Below are 20983 nucleotides of genomic sequence, written 5' to 3' on the forward strand. Positions count from 1 at the left end.
GCGGCTATTGGATAGGTGCTTGGATTAGGGTAGAATAATGGAGTGTAGGTTAACTTCTTAAGGGCAGCACGGTAGCATTGTGGATAGCACAATTGCTTCACAGCTCCAGGGTCCCAAGTTCGATTTCGACTTGGGTCACTGTCTGTGTGGAGTCTGCACATCCTCCCCGTGACTGCGTGGGTTTCCTCCGGGTACTCCGGTTTCCTCCCACAGTCCAAAGATGTGCAGGTTGGGTGGATTGGCCATGAAAAATTGTCCAAAATTCTATGATTAACCTAGGACAAAGGTTCGGCGCAACATCGTGGGCCGAAGGGCCTGTTCTGTGCTGTATTTCTCTATCTATCTATCTATCTATAAAGTTATTTTTCTGACATTCCCATCTTACTTATCGCAGGCAGTTCCTGTCCATCTCATTGTTCATCTAGGGGCAGGATGTTGAAGTTGGTTCCTCTTTACACCATGTCTAAGACAGGATATTGGGGGCACTGATAAGAACTGTTTACTAGGCTGACTGTGTCATTGCTGATCACACTATTTCTGTCTAATCCTGTTTGTCTCAAAAACATGGGCAAGTTAGCTAGCTTAAATCCCATCATGCATTGTGGCCACAGCTTTTAGAAACAGTTTGAATGCTTATTACTGCTATGTCCTAGAAATAAATGTTTAATAGTTAATAATGATTACTGGGTATACTTTCTATGATTAATCTCAATCCTTAATAAACGAACTTATGTAGAACTAGTCTAGTGTTATCCTAGGTGTCTTGTTTTAAGGGGTCTCATCTCATGACACCCCCCTTCACTACTGTTTCTGTAATCAACATCTTTTCTTGAGTGTATGTGTGTCTCTATGAGTGTTTGATTGAGTAGTATTTGAATACATTTCAGGTGTTGAGTAACCAATATGTATCTTTTTTTTAAATCAAGAAAGTTTAGCTAGTAATATTCCTTGATAACTGCTGATGAGGCAGATACGCGATGGTGAGAGCACCAGTCCAAGCCCAGGCTTGAATCAGCAGCACATGAACCTGCACCCTAACATCAAGGGGCTGCTGCTGAGGCTCACGTGCCGGCCGCACAGCAGGCCGAGGAGGGGGTCAGAAGACAGCACTACTGTAGGCTGTTTAGCACACTGGGCTAAATCGCTGGCTTTGAAAGCAGACCAAGGCAGGCCAGCAGCACGGTTCGATTCCCGTAACAGCCTTCCCGAACAGGCGCCGGAATGTGGCGACTAGGGGCTTTTCACAGTAACTTCATTTGAAGCCTACTCGTGACAATAAGCGATTTTCATTTCATTCATTTCATGTCTGCAGCAACCGCTGGTCTTTTAACAATCTTTCGGACAACATACGCCGGCAAAGATTCCAGCTTAACAGGGAGACAGTGCGCCACTTATGCCATGTTCTCGCACATCTGGCACCAAGATGAGGAGAACACCCACTCCCGGCGACCATTAAACTCTCGGCTGCCCTGAATTTCTTTGCCTCTTGCTCTTAGCAGGGCTTGAGCGGGGACCTGTGCAGTCTATCTCAGACATAAGTGCACAGGTACATCCACGATGTGACGAATGCCCTGTATGCCGAGACATCGGACTACATCACCTTTCACCTGGACCAGGCCCAACAGGATGCCCGGGGAACAGGATTCTCTGCCATCGATGGGATCGCCCATCATCTTGACAGGGGGTGCCCTTCATAAACAGGAAGGGGTTCCACTCCCTTAAAGTCCAGATAACATGCGACCACCAACTGAACATCATGCATGTAATGTGCACGACACCTGCACCCGGGGTGGCACAGTGGCACTGTGGTTAGCACTGCTGCCTCACAGCACCAGGGACCCGGGTTCAATTCCAGCTTTGGGTGACTGTCTGTGTGGAGTTTGCACTTACTCCCCATGTCTGCGTGGGTTTCCTCCGGGAGCTCCAGTTTCCTCCACATTCCAAAAGAAAAGTGCAGGTTAGGTGGATTGGCCACGCTAAATTGTTCCTTAGTTTCCAGGGATGTGCGGGTTAAGTGGGTCCCAGGGTTGCAGTGATATGGGTGCTCTTTCAGAGTTGGTGCAGACACGATGGGCCAAATGGTCTCTGATGATTATATGATCCTGGCACACTCCAGGTATCTGCTGTCTTCAAGGGTCACCCTTGGCTGAGGTGTTGGCTAGTGGGGGACAAGGGTTACCTACTAAGGTCATGACTAATGATGTCAGTGGGAAAGCCTGAGACCGATGCACAAACCCGATACAATGAAGCCCACTCTGCCACCAGCAGCATCATCGAGTGGTGCATAGGTCTTCTGAAGATGCAGTTCTGCTATCTGGGCCCTTTTGGTGGGGCTCTCCAATACAGCCCCCTTAGGGTCCAGTGAATCGTGGTCACTCACTGTGTCTTCCACAGCCTGGCACAGCAGCAGGCCAACATGGAGGAGGAGGAACATGAAGCCCCGTCACCCTAGGAGGAGGACCGATGAAGGGGTCGAGAAAGAGTCCAAGGAAGACCCGGAGGATGGTGGACAGGCAGTAGCCAGGGTCCTACTTGGCTAAGAAGGAGGCTCTCATAGCCTCCAGAATTAACAACTGGGAGGCTCTTTGAGCGGCAAGTCTATTACAACCACCCCCTTTATTCTCAAACCCTGCCTTGCGAAATCCCTTGCTCTCTCCTTCTCATAATCCTTGTGCACCCCTCTTGCCAGAAATCCCCCACCCTTCAAATCTGCCACCCCTTTCCTTCAACCTTTTCTCCCATGCCACAACCAGTGCTCCCCACCCACCCCTTCCAAGGGTCAAGTGTACATCACACCAGGGTGATGGGGCTGGGCTGGCACTGTCAGCAGGTCTCTTAAGGCAGGAGGCTGATGACTGTGAGGAAAGCAATGGTGCTGCTCATAACCTGAGAAAGTCTGACTTACGTATTTCTGATGACAGACCACTGACCTCCTGGCTCATTCCCGGAGGGGTAGGTGTTGGAGGGGGGGGGGGGGGGGGGGGGGGGGGATGGTGGTACGACGTGTTCGTGGAAGTGTGCCTGTCACTTAACTTTGAGATCATCTGAGGAGCCGGATCTGCCAGCGTGTTTAGGCAGGTTGATGCTAGTGCAAGACACATCCCTCTCCATAAATAATGACTTAAGTACAGCAGGATTGCAATTGGGATCCCGCCGACTCCCCTGGCGGGAATCGCACAGCATTTCCCACCAGTGATGACACTTAGGGTGCGATTCTCCAGAAAGGTTTCTAAGGGCTGGATTCCTCTGCCCCACCCGCTCCCAGGGCGGACAATGGAAAAGTCCATTGACCTTGGGCGGGATTCTCTGGTCACCGGGCTGGAGCGGCCAGAGAATCCTGCCCTAAGTGTGGAAACGAGCAGGAACTGCCGTGAGCCTCCTGGTGCTCATCCCAGCGAGGCCGGCAATGCTATTCAGCGTCAATTAATCCACTTAATGAGGGCCCACAAGCTTCACACCACAAACGAAGGCTCGCTAGCCGATTCGCCGCTCTGCACTTGCCAGCTCTCCTGTTAACAAGGTCGTGCAGCAATTAAACAGCACATGCACAGCCAACCCCACAGGCCACCCCGCAGCGGCCCACCCACAACCGGGGCTGCCCCCCACGGATGCCATCCGTCCTCCGAGCACTGGGGCAGCATGCCCAGTACACCCAGGCTCATTGCCTAAGAGTGAAGATGGCTGCTCACCTTCTTGGCTCCTCGCACTAACCCATCCGTCAGGTTCACATTTTTCAAAAGGCGTACTAATCGGCAGCAGAATGACCACTTGCTGAATCACGGGAGGAAGTGGGATTGTTCTCATTATTTGTATGGAAATAGGGCTGAAGTGGTGATAATTGGTTTCTTGTCACGCTACGGCGTGATCCTGACTTCGCCTCCGGGATCGGGCCAGTTGCACCTGGCACGATTCTCGTTTTCCGCCTCTCCCGCTGTTCGTCTGCTTGTCTCGCGAGTGCGAGAGCATACCGAGCCCAGAGAATCGCGCCCTCATTAATCTTTTGGAAGAATTACACTCACTGTGGATACTTTGCATAATAATACTATCTTTGAATCTTCTCACGAGCTTGGCAATTATTTGATTACTCACACACATCCTTAGCTTGCATGTCAATAAATAAGGAGGGGAAAGCTGGAAACTACTAGATCAGTGCTTCTCAAAGTGTGGTACGCGTACCGGTGCCGGTACGCGAGCCATCGTCTGCCGGTACTTGGAGTGTTTCCAGAAAAGAAAGAGACAGTAATCCTGGATTGGCTTGTTTCGCTCACCGGTCCCTGGCTCATTGAAAAAAAAACTGCCGGTACGCCACATCAGATAGTTTGAGATGCACTGTACTAGATTATATTTCGTCAGAGATTATAGTGATTATCAGGAACAAGTAATCTTTTAATCCAATACCGGTTTCTCATTAACGTTTCTGAGAAACTTACTGGGACAGCTCAGCCTGTTTGTCATCTTGGCACTTTTTACGTGCTTGGATGAGTGCAGGTCATTCGTGCTCAAGAAGCTAGACACTGTTCAGGACAAGGTAATCTGCTTGATTGGCAGCCCATCCATCACTTGAAGCAATCACTCCCTCCACAACTTGTGTAAAAATGCAGGTCTGCTGTCATTGACCAATAACTTAAAAATTGATCAAATTTAACTCGCATGCTTTGTAAGGCCAAACAAGATGTTTTGAAGTAACCTGCTAAAAGCCGCTGCTGCTTGTTCACAGATAAGCAAGAACCATGGATTGTGACAGGAAGCAGCACTTTCAGACCAAGGAATGTTTATCACAATCATTTTATTTTTAATTTCGAGAACCCAATTCATTTTTTTCCAATTCAGGGACATTTTAGTGTGGCCAATCCACCTAACCTGCACATCTTTGAGCTACGGGGGCAAAACCCACACAAACACGAGGAGAAAGTGCAAACTCCCCACGGACAGTGACCCAGAGCCGGGATTGAACCTGGGATCTCGGTGCCGTGAGGCAGTGATGCTAACCACTGCGCTACCGTGCTGCCCTTGGCTCACAGTCATAGGACTACAACCATCTGACAACCTTGCTCCAAAGTTGTGTCTAGCCTTCCAGCTAAACTGTGTCTTATTAAGAAATGCTTTCTGGAATGCCTGAGTTAATTAGCGTGCAAGCCTTAGTGCAAACACTTCCTTTTCAATAGTCTGATAAGAAATACAAATAGCTGAATTGAATAACCATTATGAGATCCGAGCATAAATAACTGATAACATGCCTATATGAACAGGCCAGGAAAAGGGATACTTCAAAGAAGTGATAAAATTGGCACTGTGGCACAGTGGTTAGCACTATTGCCTCACAGCGTTAGGGATCCGGGTTCACTTCCAGCTTTGGGTAAATGTCTGTGTGGCGTTTGCACGTTGTCCCCGTATCTGGGGCAGCACGGTAGCATAGTGGTTAGCACTGTGGCTTCACAGCGCCAGGGTCCCAGGTTCGATTCCCTGCTGGGTCACTGTCTGTGCGGAGTCTGCAAGTTCTCCCCGTGTCTGCGTGGGTTTCCTCCGGGTGCTCCGGTTTCCTCCCACATTCCAAAGACGTGCATGTTAGGTGGATTGGCCATGATAAATTACCCTTAGTGTCCAAAAGGGTTTGCAGGGGTTCTTGGGTGAGGGGGATAGGGTGGAAATGAGGGCTTAAGTGGGTCGGTGCAGACTCGATGGGCCAAATGGCCTCCTTCTGCACTGTATGTTCTATGTAATCTGCGTGGGTTTCCTCCGGGTGCTCCGGTTTTTCTCTACAGTCCGAAGGATGTGCAGATTAGGTGGATTGACACCCGCATGTATCACTCAACTCCATTGCAGCAAGTGGTCATCAGCAAACTGCAAACGTGGAAACCTCTGGTCAGTCTCCACACAGTGCAACTGAATGCTGTGCAGTGAGAGTTGGAGGCAAAGAGTAGAAGGAAAATATCAATGAAATCCCAGGTTATGCTTTGTCTCTATTTTACTATTTTGACTTCACGTTATTTTAACTCTTGTAACTTGGATTATCTCCATGTGTAAAATGCAACTCTCGGACTGTCAGGAATATCTACCCTAACCGCTATAGTATAGATAAGCTTTGAGTAATGTGTCCAGACAAACCTGTTTGGTGATCGCTGGCAAACATCCGGTGAAGCCACCAAACTTACATATTCCCTTCATAGGACCTCTTTGAAATGTGATGAGTGATGTTATGGGAGAGGTGTTTTCAGTACCTCAAAATGTATCATGGAGTCCAACCAACTCTCCCCCCCCCCCCCCCCCCCCACTTTAATGGATTGTTGCTTTTGAAGCACACAACTTGTTCCCTAGGTGTGGTATTACAATTATGGACATGTGGTTTTTAAAACAAACAATGTTTATTCCAGGAACTCAACTTAACCTTTTAAAATAAACATTGGATCTCTTAACACCCCTTACTTCAAAGATAACCCCGAAAATAATGCACTACCCAATCCTGCAAACTATTCTTTTAAACCTCCAAAAGACTTCAACCCTTCAAAAATAGGAGCACAAAAGGTTACATTCAATATATTTATAGTCTTTGGATTTGCAGAAATCACCAGACCAGCTCTGTTCCTTCCTGCAGCTCTCAGCAAACCAGCCAGGCACTTTTCAGCTGCTCTCTCAAACTGAAACTAAAAACTTCAAAATGGCTGAGCTAAAAGCCCAGCTCCACCCACACTCTGACATCTCTGCATTTATTTTTTTAAATATAAATTTAGAGTACCCAATTCATTTTTTCCAATTAAGCATGGCCAATCCACCTAGCTTGCACATCTTTGGGCTGTGGGGGCGAAACCCACACAAACACGGGGAAAATGTGCAAACTCCACACAGACAGTGACCCAGAGCCGGGATCGAACCTGGGACCTCGGCACCGTGAGGCTGCAGGGCTAACCCACTGCGCCACCGTGCTGCCCTATCACTGCATTTCTTAAAGATACATTCCTTAAACATCCATTTCTTAAAGGCACTCTCACATGACAGTGAGTACGGCGTCACACCTTTCAGAGTTTGATTTAGGTTAATCTTTGGAACGTTTATTGAACAAACACAAACAGGAAACAGCAGTTGCATCAGTCAGTAATATAATTATGGTAGAAAGTCTAATTTATTCAGGTCGATAAAGATTCCAAATCTGAGAACGAATTTGAACCTTCATATATAATGTCCACATGCACACAGTAAATCTTCATTCTTTGTTGAATTTCTTTTCTCTGTGGCCCTTGATATAAAGTTTTCCAATGGATTGATTTTTTTCCCTCTCTTTTAGTAGATTTAAATGAATTTATTCATTCAATTTAAACTCCAAGGTCCAGTGTTGAGAATCTCCAGGCTTGTTTTGTAAAATGCTAATATTATGTAACAGGATTTAACACAACTCTGTTGATGATGTTTAGTGAAATAGTGCAGTCCATTAGTCTCAAGCTTTCAGAATAATACATTTTTAATGATAAAAGTTAGAATTTCAAAGCCAAGAACAAGTCCAATAGTGCAGCGAGAAATTGAAATATTCAACCTTGTCCCAAGCCCTGATTCTTAATACTTCCCCAATATTCTCAAGTTTGAACCTGAGGAAAATGTACCCTCCACATTTTAGAACAAGGTGATTGACTCGTCCCTGATTTGTGTTAATCCGCTGGTTGGCTTCTGTTTCTTCAGGTCGATCAGTCCTTCTCTGCTCGATTACTTTTATGTGGGTTCAACTATGGTTAGGTTCAGCTCAAATTGGCTTTATATATTTAAAACTGACATATAAATTGGTTGAAAAAAGTTTGAGGAGCAGGAGCAGCCAGTAGTATAATTACAGATTTTGTTACACAATGGTTACTACTTCTGGGAACAATCAGAGGATAAGCTGAAAGCAATTGTCACAAGATAAGTGTTGCCGAAGTGTGAGTTTTTTTATTTCCTCTATTAACTAATATCTAACAATACCGGGGATGCAGGATGCTAGCAGTTTTGCAAGATTGAGTTAATTAGCAGCGTTTCTGAAGCATCACATTGGCAGGAAATCTAAACAAAATGAATTAGAAATCGATGTCATGTATGATAAGGTTTGGTCTGTCATTTAAAAATAACTGTACAGGCGCATATTCTTCAACACAATTCAACTTTTCTCCATTTGAAATCAAGTCAAAGAAAAATAAGTGGTGAACTTTTTTGTCAGTATCAACCACTCCCACAAAGTGCTGTCATTTTTAGTAATTGAGATCAGTGCAAAACATTCCCAATATCATGAAAGGCATTATGTCCCATGGAGCCATGCTTGCTAGTGGAGATCAGAAACTCACTAGCGGCACTATCCATGGCTGCTACAGTCTGTATAGGTTGTAGTGGACCTGGCCCACTGCTTGACATAGCTTCTGTAATACTGCTCTTCCTGCTCTGAATTAACAGAGCTGCTATCATCCAATTCTTGTTCCCGTTCAGCCTTGATTATTCCACCTGTGTCCGTGTTTGTTTTATATCCAGAATCCACGGCAGTCATAGAATCGGTGTCAGTCTCAATGAATCCACTGTCAACAGTGTCTAAATCCAGTGATATCTTTGGATAACCAAGGTCTGGTTCTAGCCTACTGCTTGATGAGATGGTATCAAGGCTCCCATCACTCCAAGAACCACCGTCACCTACATTTCTGTCATTCCAAGAGGCATCTTCATCAACATTCAAAGGAACATGGTCATTTTCTGATCCCCAATCAGCCATATTGAGGCAATGAAGATCAAGAACGTTCCCACTTGTCCCTTCTTGGGAATCGGAGAATTGAAACCGGGACATAATGGTGTTCAGTGGTGTGGCGCTGTCACAATTCTGAGGGGTTTCTGGTGTAACTGGGTACAAATGATTGAACAGTTGGTTACCATTAGGATAATCCTGCTTATTTGAATTGTCTGAATCAGAATTGCTATTACACTGGGTCAAGTAGGGTGGTCTGGTTGACTTGCATTTGTAACTGCACTGGGAACAACAAGGTACAACCTCATCAGTCACTGTTACAGTGTCGATAGATACCAGTCCATAGGATTTATCCTTCCATTGTTGGATGTTGTTGCCAAATTGGCCCCGAGAATTAGATGAAACACAGGAACTTGGACCACACAAGGCCTGCCACGAGGAATGGATCTCAGACTGTTTATCCCAGGGTTTCAATCCCATCATCAACCTTTTCTCAATAGCAATAGGTTCATCGTATACCTGTACACTGTCCCCCTTCTCCAAGATCATTACATTTTTCTCATTGACTTCATACAATGCATTTGGGTGTTGGGCATTAACCCAGCTCTGAAATGGTAAAGAAAGAGCCAGTTAAAATTAATTAAAGATGGCAAGTCGTCGACTTGTATTTCAATATTTCTACCAAAAAACTTTTATCAACCAGTTTGAATAGAGGATATGGAGTGAAATATCTGGATCAATAAAATAACTGCACTATACAAGGGATTACAAAATACAACCAACTTCTTAATATAACTCAACTAACATTGATCATCCAACATCATCTATTAGTTGATACTGCAAATTCAACAGCATTACAGCTCAGAATGGCCCTTTTCTCTTCTATGTAAAAACATTCTGCTGAATTTATGTGGGATCAAAGGAAACAAGTTAACATGATAACAGGTAGGTATAATTGAAGAAGGACAAGGCACTCAGGTCTGCCTTTTTGAAGCATAGAAAACCAGGTAAAGGGCATTATGCAAATCACTGCCAAGATAGAAATAAAAATAGAACTTGCATCTCTATGATACTGTTTGTGACCTAGGCTTAGGTCCTAGACAATTGAAGGCACAGGCACCAATAGTGGAGCAATCAAAATTGGGGGTTCAAAGAGGCCAAAATTAGAGGAGTGCAGATATCTCAGGTAGTTGTAGAGCTGGAAGAGATTACATAAATAATGAGGGCCGAGGCTATGGAGGGATTTGAAGGCAAGGATGCTTGCCTGGGAGGTCAACATAGGTCAGCAAGTACAGGGATGATGGGGGATATAGAACATAGAACATAGATCAGTACAGCACAGAACAGGCCCTTCGGCCCTCGATGTTGTGCCGAGCAATGATCACCCTACTCAAACCCGCGTATCCACCCTATACCCGTAACCCAACAACCCCCCCCCTTAACCTTACTTTTTAGGACACTACGGGCAATTTAGCATGGCCAATCCACCTAACCCGCACATCTTTGGACTGTGGGAGGAAACCGGAGCACCCGGAGGAAACCCACGCACACACGGGGAGGATGTGCAGACTCCGCACAGACAGTGACCCAGCCGGGAATCGAACCTGGGACCCTGGAGCTGTGAAGCATTTATGCTAACCACCATGCTACCGTGCTGCCCTATGGTGCGAGTTAAGACACAGATGACCTGAAAATTATGGGGGGTAGAAATGTGAGAAACCAACCAGGAGTCTGTAAGAATAGTTGAGTCTAGAGGTAACAAAGGCATGAATGAAGGTTTCAGCAGCAGATGAACTACAACAGAGTGAAGATGACAATGATATGGTGGTGAAAATAGGAGATCTTGGTGATGGCATAAATATGAAGTTGGAAGCTCATCTCGGGATCAAAAACACCGAGGCTTTGAACAGGCCAATTGAATCACAAACTGTTGCCAGAGAGTGGGATGAAATTGGTTAACTAGGGAACGGAGATTGTAGTGCAAACAGAAAATAATGGCTTCAGTCCTTCCAATAGTAATTGGAGGAAATATTTGTTCATCCAGTACTGGAGGTCAAGTAAGTGGTCTGATAATTTAGCGCAAGTGGAGGGGTGTAGAGAGGTGGTGGCGAGATGGAGCTTGGTGTCATCAATGTAGATGTGAAATCTAACATTTTGCCATCGGATGATGTCGCCAATAAATAAGGAAACCACACGAGTGCAGTTCCACTCAGCTGGTTGACAGAGGATTGGCATTGGAGGATAGAGTGGTCAACTACATCAAAGGCTATGGACAAGTCAAGTAGGCTGAGGGAGGGAACATTTACCTTGCAGTCTCATAGGATGCCATTTGTGATGTTGTTGAGAGCTGTTTTGGTACTGTGACAAGGGTGGAAGCCTGATTGGAGAGTTTTCAGGATTTAGGTGTTAGGGAGAATGAATCGGAGTAGAAATCTCTGATCACATTTGACTTCTATGGAGCAAAGTTGGAGGGAAGAGATTACAACGTATTGGTACCCCTCAGTGCTCAGAAGAGACAAGGCTGGAAAGCAGAAAGAAGCATTGAATCTTTCCCGGGATCAGAGTTGTGTGGTTGGTCTCCCCTCTGTAGCTTTGAAAATCATGAAACTGTATTCAGCATGTCAAGTTTTAGTTTAAAGTCTTCCCTCTGATGTCCCTTCCAGCATGTCAAGTTCAAAGACCTGTCAAAAGAAGGTAAAAGTCTTCCCTCTGTAACCTTGAATCCCATTGATGTCTCTCCCAGCATGTTAATATCAATAATCAATCGAGTGAACCTCCTCTGAGGTGCCTCAAACGCAAGGATCTGTCAGATTACGGTGAAAGTCTTTCCTTTAATTTGTCAGAAAACTTTAAAGTGCTTTTTTCAGTCAATTTCACTCCCATTTAACTTTTTCAAGCCTCTGGGCATGCTGAGAAGCATAAAAGCTTTGAACTGCATTGTTTACATTCAATTTCACGGTCCATTACATTTTACAAGTCTCTTGATTGACAGGTCCAGGCAATTTCAAGTGAGGGATTACCATTGTTTGTTTTTTTAGTTTTGCAGGGGCCCATTAACTTTGAAGTGCTTCCTCTTTTGAGCAGGTTTTCTTTCTAACTGCATTTTGTAAAAGAGGTTGTTTCTTTATTCTGAAGAGCCGAGAAAAAACAGGTGCTCTAAGTGTTGTCCCACACCTGCACTTTATCACCTTTGAAATTGCCTGGATCTGTCAAGGAAGTAGCTTTTAAAAGGTAATGGATTGTGAAATTGAATATAAATCAGGCAGTTCAAAGCATTAAGGCTTCTAAGGATGCCCAGAGGCTTGAGACCAGGTGGTTCAAAGCTTTTAGGCTTTTAAGCATGCACAGAGGCTTAAAAAAGTTAAAGAGGAATGAAATTGACTGTGAAAAAAGCACTTCAAAGGTGTCCAACACATTAAAGGTAATATTTTACCTTTTTTAAAAAATTATTTTTATTCTCCTCCTTTTTCACTTTTTCCCCCAAATTTACACCCACCAACAATAAAAAATAAGCAGTAACGAATATTACGTCAATCCCCATATCAACAACAATCCCATCCTCCCACCAACCCCCAAACAACTGCCCGCATATTAACATAAGTAACAAAAAGGAATCAAGAATCACCCATAGTCGCCATTAACACATATCGGCCCCCTCCCCCCAACCCTCCTAACACCCCACCACTAATGTTCGATCTTATCAAATTCTTGAAAGTGCATAATGAATAACGCCCATGAATTGTAGAACCATTCTTCCCCTCAGTTCAAACTTAACCTTCTCAAGAGTCAAGAATTCCAACAAGCCCCCCCACCACGCCAGGGCACAGGGTGGGGAGGTTGCTCTCCATCCCAATAGGATCCGCTTTCGGGCGATCAACGCGGCGAAGGCTACAACATCTGCCTCCGCACCCGTTTCCAAACCCGGCTGGTCCGACACCCTGAATATGGCCTCCCGGGGGCCCGGGTCCAGTTTCACGTGCACCACTTTAGAGATTACGCTAACACCTCCGGAAGACTTTTACCTCAATCTGAGAGATCATTGCATTAGAGGCAGTTCAGAGGAGGTTCATTTGATTGATTCCAGAGATGAGGGGTTTGTCTTATGAACAGAGCTTGAGCAGTTTAGGCCTACATTCTCCTCCATCTTGAAGGTATTTGAGGTATGTAAGATGATAAACGGGATTGACAAAGTGGACAGAGTGGATGTTTCCTCTTGCGGGGAAAATCAAGAACGAGAGGTCATAGTTTTAGGATAAGGGGTAGCAGATGTAAAACAGAGATGAGGAGAAATTACTTCTCGCAAAGAGTCGTGAATCTGTAATTCACTACCCCAGAGCGCGGTGGATGCCGGGACATTGAGCAAATTTAAGGGGGAGATAGACAGATTGTTAATGAGTAATGCGATGAAGGGTTCTGGAGAACAGGCAGGAAAGTGGAGTTGAGGCCGAGATGAGATCAGTCATGATCATATTGAATGGTGGAGCATACACGAGCGGCTGAATTTCCTACTCCTGCTCCTAGTTCCTGTGTTGGTATCATTGATATTGATATGTTGGGAGAGATTTTCATGGTTTTAAGGCTACAGAGAGAACACTTTTACCTTCTTCTGCCAGATCTTTGAACTAAACATGCTGGGAGGGACATCAAAGGGTTCCAACACATCAGAAGGAAGACTTTAAACTGAAACTTGACACGCTGAATGAGTTTAATGATTTTCAAGTCTACAAGTGGGAAGACCTGCCAACCGTCTGACAACCTGAGGCCCTCCAGCCCAGCCCCCCACCTCCCCTGAAGGACCCCCTCCTCCTCTGAATGATCCCCCCTAGCCCACCTCCCCTGACGGACCCCCCCCCCCCCTCGCATCCTTTGTCCTGCCTCTGTGTGGAAAGCGGCAGGTGACCACCAGACAGGAATTGCACCAATTCATGCTGGTGGGACTCCCGGCAGGGGGACCTGGAGAATCCCAGGAGGCTGGTGAATCGGGCTTACTGCCTGACAATGATATAGAAATGAATTAAAATGAGGAGTTTGCATGTTCTCACCCGTTGTGGATGAGAACCTCGCCTGGGCCAGCCGGACGGGAGGCTGGCAACGGGTATGATGCCAGGTGGGAATCCTGTATTTGCCCTCATGTCGGGTTCACCAGGCCATCGCAATTCCTGCTTGGGGCTAGCAGCCCTGGAGAATCTCCCGCTATAATTCTACGATAGTAATGGATTAAAAAAGCGAAAGCAGGGGTCTCATGCAGTGAACCACAGATAGACGTGCTGAGTTAGCAGTATCACCACAGTGACAGTGAGTCCTGCACGCCAATTCATGTTTCATCTTGCTGTAGATCTGCTTTGGAGAGGAAACTGTTGTGACACCTCTCCATCTCTGTGAAAGTGTTGAGCCAGCTTCGAGGTTTTCTCGCTTGCTATTTCATTTTTGCAGATCTGGTGCTGTCCCAGGCGAGGTTCTCATCCAAAACGGGTGAGAACTTGCAAATTCCTCATTTAAATTCATTTCCATATCGTTACCTAACGGGACCACCAAACTGGAAAAAGTATGAACAACTCTTCAAGGGGCGCGATTGACCGGCCTCGTTGTGCTTTCGCTCGAGCGAAACGAGGCCGGTGAATAGCGGGAGAGGGAGAAAACAAGAACCGTGCCGGGTGCCAAAATGTTTGCAATGCAACATGTCCGCTCCCGTAGGCGAAATCGGGATCTCGCCGTGGCGTGGCGAGAAACTAATTATCACCACTTAAGCATTATTACCATACAATTAACGAGAGACACCCCACAACTAATGGCCTCCTGTCATTCACCGGCCTCCCTAGCGAGTGGTCACGCTGCCACTGATTAGTACTCCTTTTGAAAAAGGTGAACCTGACAGAAAGGCTTCTGTGGGGAGCCGAGGAGGTGAGTAGCCATCTGTGCTCACAGGCAAAGAACCTGAGAGTGCTGGGCCTGACACCCCAGTGCTTGGCAGGGGTTGGGGGACCCACGGCTGGGGGTGGGGGTCCCTCTGCAGGGGTGGGCACCATGGGAGGATGGGGGGGCAGCCGGGGGACAACCATGCGCGGCACCACCATGCCAACCCCTGGATCATGTGTACGCGTTCTGGGGCAACCTTGCCTTCTGCCCCACCGACCACCCATAACACCCATTGACTGCCGAGGCCTCTGGCCATGTGGCTGAAGGCTAGTGCTAATAGGGAGTTGGCAATTGTGGTTGAGTGAGCACTTCACACAACCCTAGTGGATTCCCATGGGTGGGTGGGCCAAGTAGCTTGTGGGAGTCATTTCCCAGCATTCCAATCACACCTTGATGCATTGACACAGACTTGAACACTGTGGGAGGCAACACGACACACGCAGCAGCCAGCATCTGAACACCCAGGGGATGGGACACAGCTCCGGGGACATGTCCACGGCTGGAGGATGGGTGAGTGCCACGGGGAGTGGGGAGGCTGTGCCAAGGGTTCGGAGGTCATCCCGCATTACGGTAGACAGATGTGTCATACTGGTTGTGCACTAAAGTGTTTATTGTATATTACGGTGGTGATGGAGTCAAGTAAATTATGAGGAACTTTTAATAAATTTTAATAAGGCCTACCCACCATCTACTAGGAACAAGTCAAGAGTGTGATGGAATACTCTCCACTTTGCCCGGATGTGTGCAACACCAGCAACGCTCAAGAAGCTTGACACCATCCAGGACAAAGCAGCTGGCTTGATTAGCACCCCATCCACAAACATTCACTCCCTCCACCACCGACGAACAGTGACAGCCGTGTGTACCATCTACAAGATGCACTGCAGGAAATCACCAAGGCTCCTTCAGCAGCACCTTTAAAACCCATGACCACGAACATCTAGCAGGACAAGGGCAGCAGACACATGGGAACATTACCACCTGGAAGTTCCCATCCAAGTCACTTACCATCCTGACTTGGAAATATATTGACCGTTCCTTCTCTGTCGGTGGTCAAAGTCCTTGAATTCTGTTCCTAACAGCACAGTGGGTGTATCTACACCTGAGGGACTGCAGGGGTTCATAAAGGTAGATTATCACCACCTTCTCAAGGGCTATAAAGGATGGGCAATAAATGCTGGTCTAACCAACGATGCCCACATCCCGTAAAAGTGAATTTTAAAAAAGGTAAATCAAGAAAATCTATTCCCAATCATGGATGAACAGTAAGTACTGGGTATAGGTTGAAGTTCAAGATCAAAGGGTAGGTATGATTTTTATTTTAATACAGAGCATTGTTTGAACATAGATTATCTGACCAGAAACAGTAGAAAACAGGACAAGGCAGTGGACAAATATTTCAAAAATAAAACATGATAGAAGAGGACAAGAGAATGGGACTAAGTGGATAGAACTCTCTAAGGAGCCAGCTTCTTGGGAAGAGAGTTAATAGCCTCTTCTCTTCAGGGGAGACCCTTTCCTGAAAGAAGGTCCACACGGCATTCCATCCTTTCAAAGGGGGATCTCAATGGTGACAGTTCCTCTTTGGAAGAGGTATTACTTATAATGTTATTTTTCTATAGCTCAAACTAGAAACACTGGTTTATTCTCCAACTGCTGATGCCCCCCCCCCCCCCCCCCCGCCCCCCCACCCCAACCAGATGGCTGGCATCTGAGTTGAAGCTTGTCAGAAGGGGGTTTAATGGTGTGTAGTGCTCATTACTATGCGCCAGGTAACAAATGCCTTTGAGTTCAGAGGGTATTGTTATGTAGGTCAACTCAGCAACCAGAGCTGAACACCATTACATGATGAAAGGCCATTCTGGTGAGAGGCCATCAACCTGAAAGGTTGGGCTAAACCTTCCAGCCAAACCCAAGGGGCTTTGAAGCCTCCAGGTCAAGAAGTAATGGATTCTTGAGCCCATGGAAAAATGCAGCATTAAGGTTGATGATGTTGCTGGGATCCAGCCTGTTGGACCTATATTTCCAGAGACACCCTCCTAATTGGCCTCCTCTATGTGGGATAGCCCGCCGTCCTGCTGCAGGGAGACTGCCTCCATTGCGTGGGCAACCTCCCATATTAGGGGAGGTGTGGTGCATGGATAGGGGTGGGCCATCTGCCAACAACAAAATGTCCCCAGAGCACAACAGGTAGCTGTGCCAATATTCCCCAGTGCATGGCAATAGCTAACAAGGATTTCCAGAGACGGGTCTGGATATGGATTGATGCCGGCTGAATGGAGGCAGACAGCCAATTTAAATAATGAAGCCTCCAATTAAGGGTGATTTAGCAGGCCAGCATTTTGCTGTTGGCAGAGTGACCCACCCCCATCCATGCCCCACTTAGCGTGGCAAATTCACCTCCCCTGCACACCTTTGGGTGTGGGAGTGAAACCCACCAGACACGCAAACTCCATACGGACAGTGACCCGGGGCCGGGATGGAACCCGGGTCCTCAGTGCCGTAGGCAGCAGTTCTAACCCCTGTGCTGCCATGCCGCCCAATTCTTGTGATCCTAATAACAGCATGTTTTTAAAAATGATTTTCCAGTCCTGGTTACTCACAGTGTATTGAGCAGATGCGCACAATCGGAAACTGTTGGAGCGTAAGAGCAGCAGTGTGCTTTGTTATTGAAAGTTCTTCTTGATCTAGTGTATTCCCCACCAACAATCAGCCTGTACAGGACTGCAAAGTGGAGTTGTTTCATGAGCATGTTCAATTCTCTGGGCCACTGCTAAGTTATGTTATTTCCATTTTTTTATCAGAGGATGATCAGATGGGAGGAGTGCTCAACACTTCAGACCAAACCCGCTGCATGGCAACTGGTTCAACCCATCAGTAACAAGACGAAGCCTGCCTGAAGCCAGTGATATATTTTTGCATCATATCAAGTGTCACTCAAGGGTTGAGTTGAATTCCAAGGGCAGTATTCTTTTTGAAAGAGTTATCTATGAACCGCCGCTCATGAATCTCAGTGGTGGTATCAGAATTCTGGAAAGGTTGAAGAGGGTTCAGCACTTCAACTCTTTGGGAACATGTGTCAGGATTGATGATGGTTACTGTGAAGACTAATTTTCTTCACAGCTCCCCTGAGGTCCCTGACTCTCACTGGTTTCAGGTTCCTGAAGGTTCTGGGTTTTGCTGGAGTTTAGGTCCTTTCCTCTCCTAAATGTGGCGATTCTAAATAGGGTTCCAATCTCCAACACTCTTGCATGGAAAAGGGGGTTGGCCCATTGGGATTCTTTATATTGGGGGTGAATGAGAAAGGGGTTGCACCATTTAAATTTCTATATAATCAAAATGGATTTGGAAGAGCTTTGGTCCATTGGGATTCTATACAACGAGACTGAATGGGAAAGGGTTTGCACCATTGGGATTCTATACAACGAGACTGAATGTGAAAGGGTTTGTACCATTGGGATTCTATACAATGAGACTGAATGGGAAAGGGTTTGCACCATTGGGATTCTATACGACGAGACTGAATGGGAAAGGGTTTGCACCATTGGGATTCTATACAACGAGACTGAATGGGAAAGGGTTTGCACCATTGGGATTCTATACAACGAGACTGAATGGGAAAGGGTTTGCACCATTGGGATTCTATACGACGAGATTGAATGGGAAAGGGTTTGCACCATTGGGATTCTATACAACGAGACTGAATGGGAAAGGGTTTGCACCATTGGGATTCTATACAACGAGACTGAATGGGAAAGGGTTTGCACCATTGGGATTCTATACAACGAGATTGAATGGGAAAGGGTTTGCACCATTGGGATTCTATACGAGACTGAATGGGAAGGGGTTTGCACCATTGGGATTCTATACAACGAGACTGAATGGGAAAGGGTTTGCACCATTGGGATTCTATACAACGAGACTGAATGGGAAAGGGTTTGCACCATTGGGATTCTATACGAGACTGAATGGGAAAGGGTTTGCACCATTGGGATTCTATACAACAAGACTGGGAAGGGGTTTGCACCATTGGAGTTCTAAACAGGTTATTCAATGTGCACACTGCTGTAATATAACTGCAAAGAGCAACTGCCAAATGTTTTAAAGGAAGAGACAGATATACGTCTTGATCAGTGCAACATTCAGGAAGTCAATCTCCTTAATCTTCAAGTATCTGAGAATATCATCAACTGCTGCAGAATCTACTGTAGGCTGAGCTTCCTGTCACTGCATCAATAGCCGGATGTTTTCATTCTTTTTATCTTAATAAGGTCAATGATTGGCATCTGTGGGCATCACAAATTTTTTTGCACATCCCTTTTGTTGTACAGTCAGCGTCCAGTGATATTTTATATCAAAATGCAACCAGAAATCGACTGAAGATTCAATTTGATGTAAGAAATTGCTGCTCTGCACAACTGGCATTGAAATAAATAATTACGTATCATCTGATGGCCATTTCGGAGATATGGGCCAGTATTGGTAGGAGTGCCCATTGCACAGAAAAAGTCGCCTCTTCACATTCAGGGTACCCTTCATATGGGCCAGAATTTTGTGCTCCCCTGGTGGGCCGCAGGAGTATTAAGTAATATGGACAGGATTCTCTCCGGGATCCCGCCACCCAGGTCCAGACACAATTTTACACTGGGACAGACAGAGACCTTGCCCCAATTATGGCACCTTAGTGGCCCGTGAAAGGCATTTCCCTGCCCAGCCTCAATTTTTAGACACGGGTGGGCGCCTGATGACTAATGGTGGGAAATGAGAAAGTTGGGGACGATTGGTTGCAGGCTGCATCACGTAAGACTGTTGGAATTGGCAAAATTGTAAGGGAGATTTTCCCAACCCACTCTGCATCTAACCTGTCCTGTATCTGTTCTGCGAGTGTTTAATGGGACAGTGTAAAGACAGCTCCAAACTGCTCAGTACTATGTATTGAAGCCATGCTGTGTAAAGACTGTCCACCATCTACAAGGCACAAATCAGGAGGATAATGGAATGGATAAGTGTAGTTTTAGCAATACTCAAGAAGCTCAGCAGCATCCAGGACAAAGCAGCCTGCTTGATCGGCATCCCCATCCACCACCTTCAGCATTAACTTCCTCCACCACCCACAGAGGCAACAGTGTGTACCATCTACAAGATGCACTGCAGCAACTCAGCAAGGGCAGCAGATATATGGGAACAGTACCACCTGCAGGTTCACCTCTGAGCCACACACCACCCTTACCTGGAAATATATCGCCATTCCCTTTGTTGCTCAGCCAAAAAGCTGGAACCCACTCCCGAGCACTCTTGAGTGCACCTGCACCGGACAGATGACAGAAAGTCAGGAAGGTGGTTCCCCACCACTTCCTCAAGGACAATTAGGGAAGGATAGAAAATGCTGATCTTGGCAGAGGCTCTCTCACACATCCCTTGCAAGAGTAACTAAAAGTCCTGGGACTGTTGGTGTGGCAGATTAGAGGAAGCTTACTTTAACAATTCATTTTAGGTGCAATCTGCAGCCTCTCTCTCTACTTCCTCCTCACTCCATCAATTGCCTACTGTTCTCTCACCAGCAAAACCCATCGCTCGCCAGCAAATAATTAGTAGCACGCAGTGTGAGGATGGGCAGTTAAACAGCAACAGGCAATTTGTGCAGCACCTGCAGGACATCTTGTGGTGGAACTGAATAGTGCAGGTAACTGAAGCGTTGCATCCTTTTTAACCAGGGATCAGATCAAAAACTCCTGGACCTTTCAGATGTTTTCCCATTCAGCTTCCGAGCTCTGTTTTCTCAGGTGAAAGGCTGAGATGTACGAGCAGGAGACCAAGAGAATAAGTCATTTCCACAGTGCAAGACATCACCACAATTCAGGAAAGTAGGAAAGAAGTTGAGATAAATTGAAAATTGGTGGCCAGATGAAAGGATGGAGAAGAGAAAGAAAGAAAGCTAGATAAGGTTCTGGGAAATAAGTTGGGTCCAGTGGATCAAGTATCACTAGGGGAACATTCAAGGGCCAGTGGGCAGAGTATGATAGGATTTAGTTTAGCTTTGGAAAAGGATGAAGAGCAATCTAGAGTAAAATTAATTAGTTGAATGGGGTAAGGTCAGCTCTGGCCCAGGTAAACTGAAATGAAAGAATGGCTGGCAAAACTATAATGGAACAATGTGCTGCCCTTAGAGAGAAGTTTGTTTCAGTGCAGTAGAAGCACACTTCAATGAGGAAGACAACAGAAGGTAAGGCAACCCAAAGCAACAGCTTCCTGGATAATGAAGGAGACGGAGAGTGCGATTCTCCGGAAAGATTTCTAAGTGTTGTAGCGAGCAGGAACGGCCGCGAGCTTCCTGGCGCTCGGCCCGTCGAGGCCGGAAATGCTATTCAACATTATTGGCTG

At 46.2% G+C, this 20983-nt stretch overlaps 1 protein-coding gene across 3 annotated transcripts in view; it reads right to left on the reverse strand.

The window, feature by feature from the left end:
• Window positions 1-7030: 7030 nt before the first annotated feature.
• The window catches only part of LOC119978887 (interleukin-21 receptor-like), a 110113-nt gene continuing 96160 nt past the window's right edge, over window positions 7031-20983 (reverse strand). For all 3 annotated transcript variants that reach the window (XM_038820795.1, XM_038820797.1, XM_038820796.1), the window contains exon 9: window positions 7031-9292. In XM_038820795.1, coding sequence (XP_038676723.1) covers window positions 8309-9292 — 984 coding nt within the window. In that variant the 3' untranslated portion in view covers window positions 7031-8308. The remainder of the gene's footprint in view (window positions 9293-20983) is intronic.

This window comes from Scyliorhinus canicula, chromosome 15 (genome assembly GCF_902713615.1).
Source record: "Scyliorhinus canicula chromosome 15, sScyCan1.1, whole genome shotgun sequence".
NCBI classification, from domain to species: Eukaryota; Metazoa; Chordata; class Chondrichthyes; order Carcharhiniformes; family Scyliorhinidae; genus Scyliorhinus; species Scyliorhinus canicula.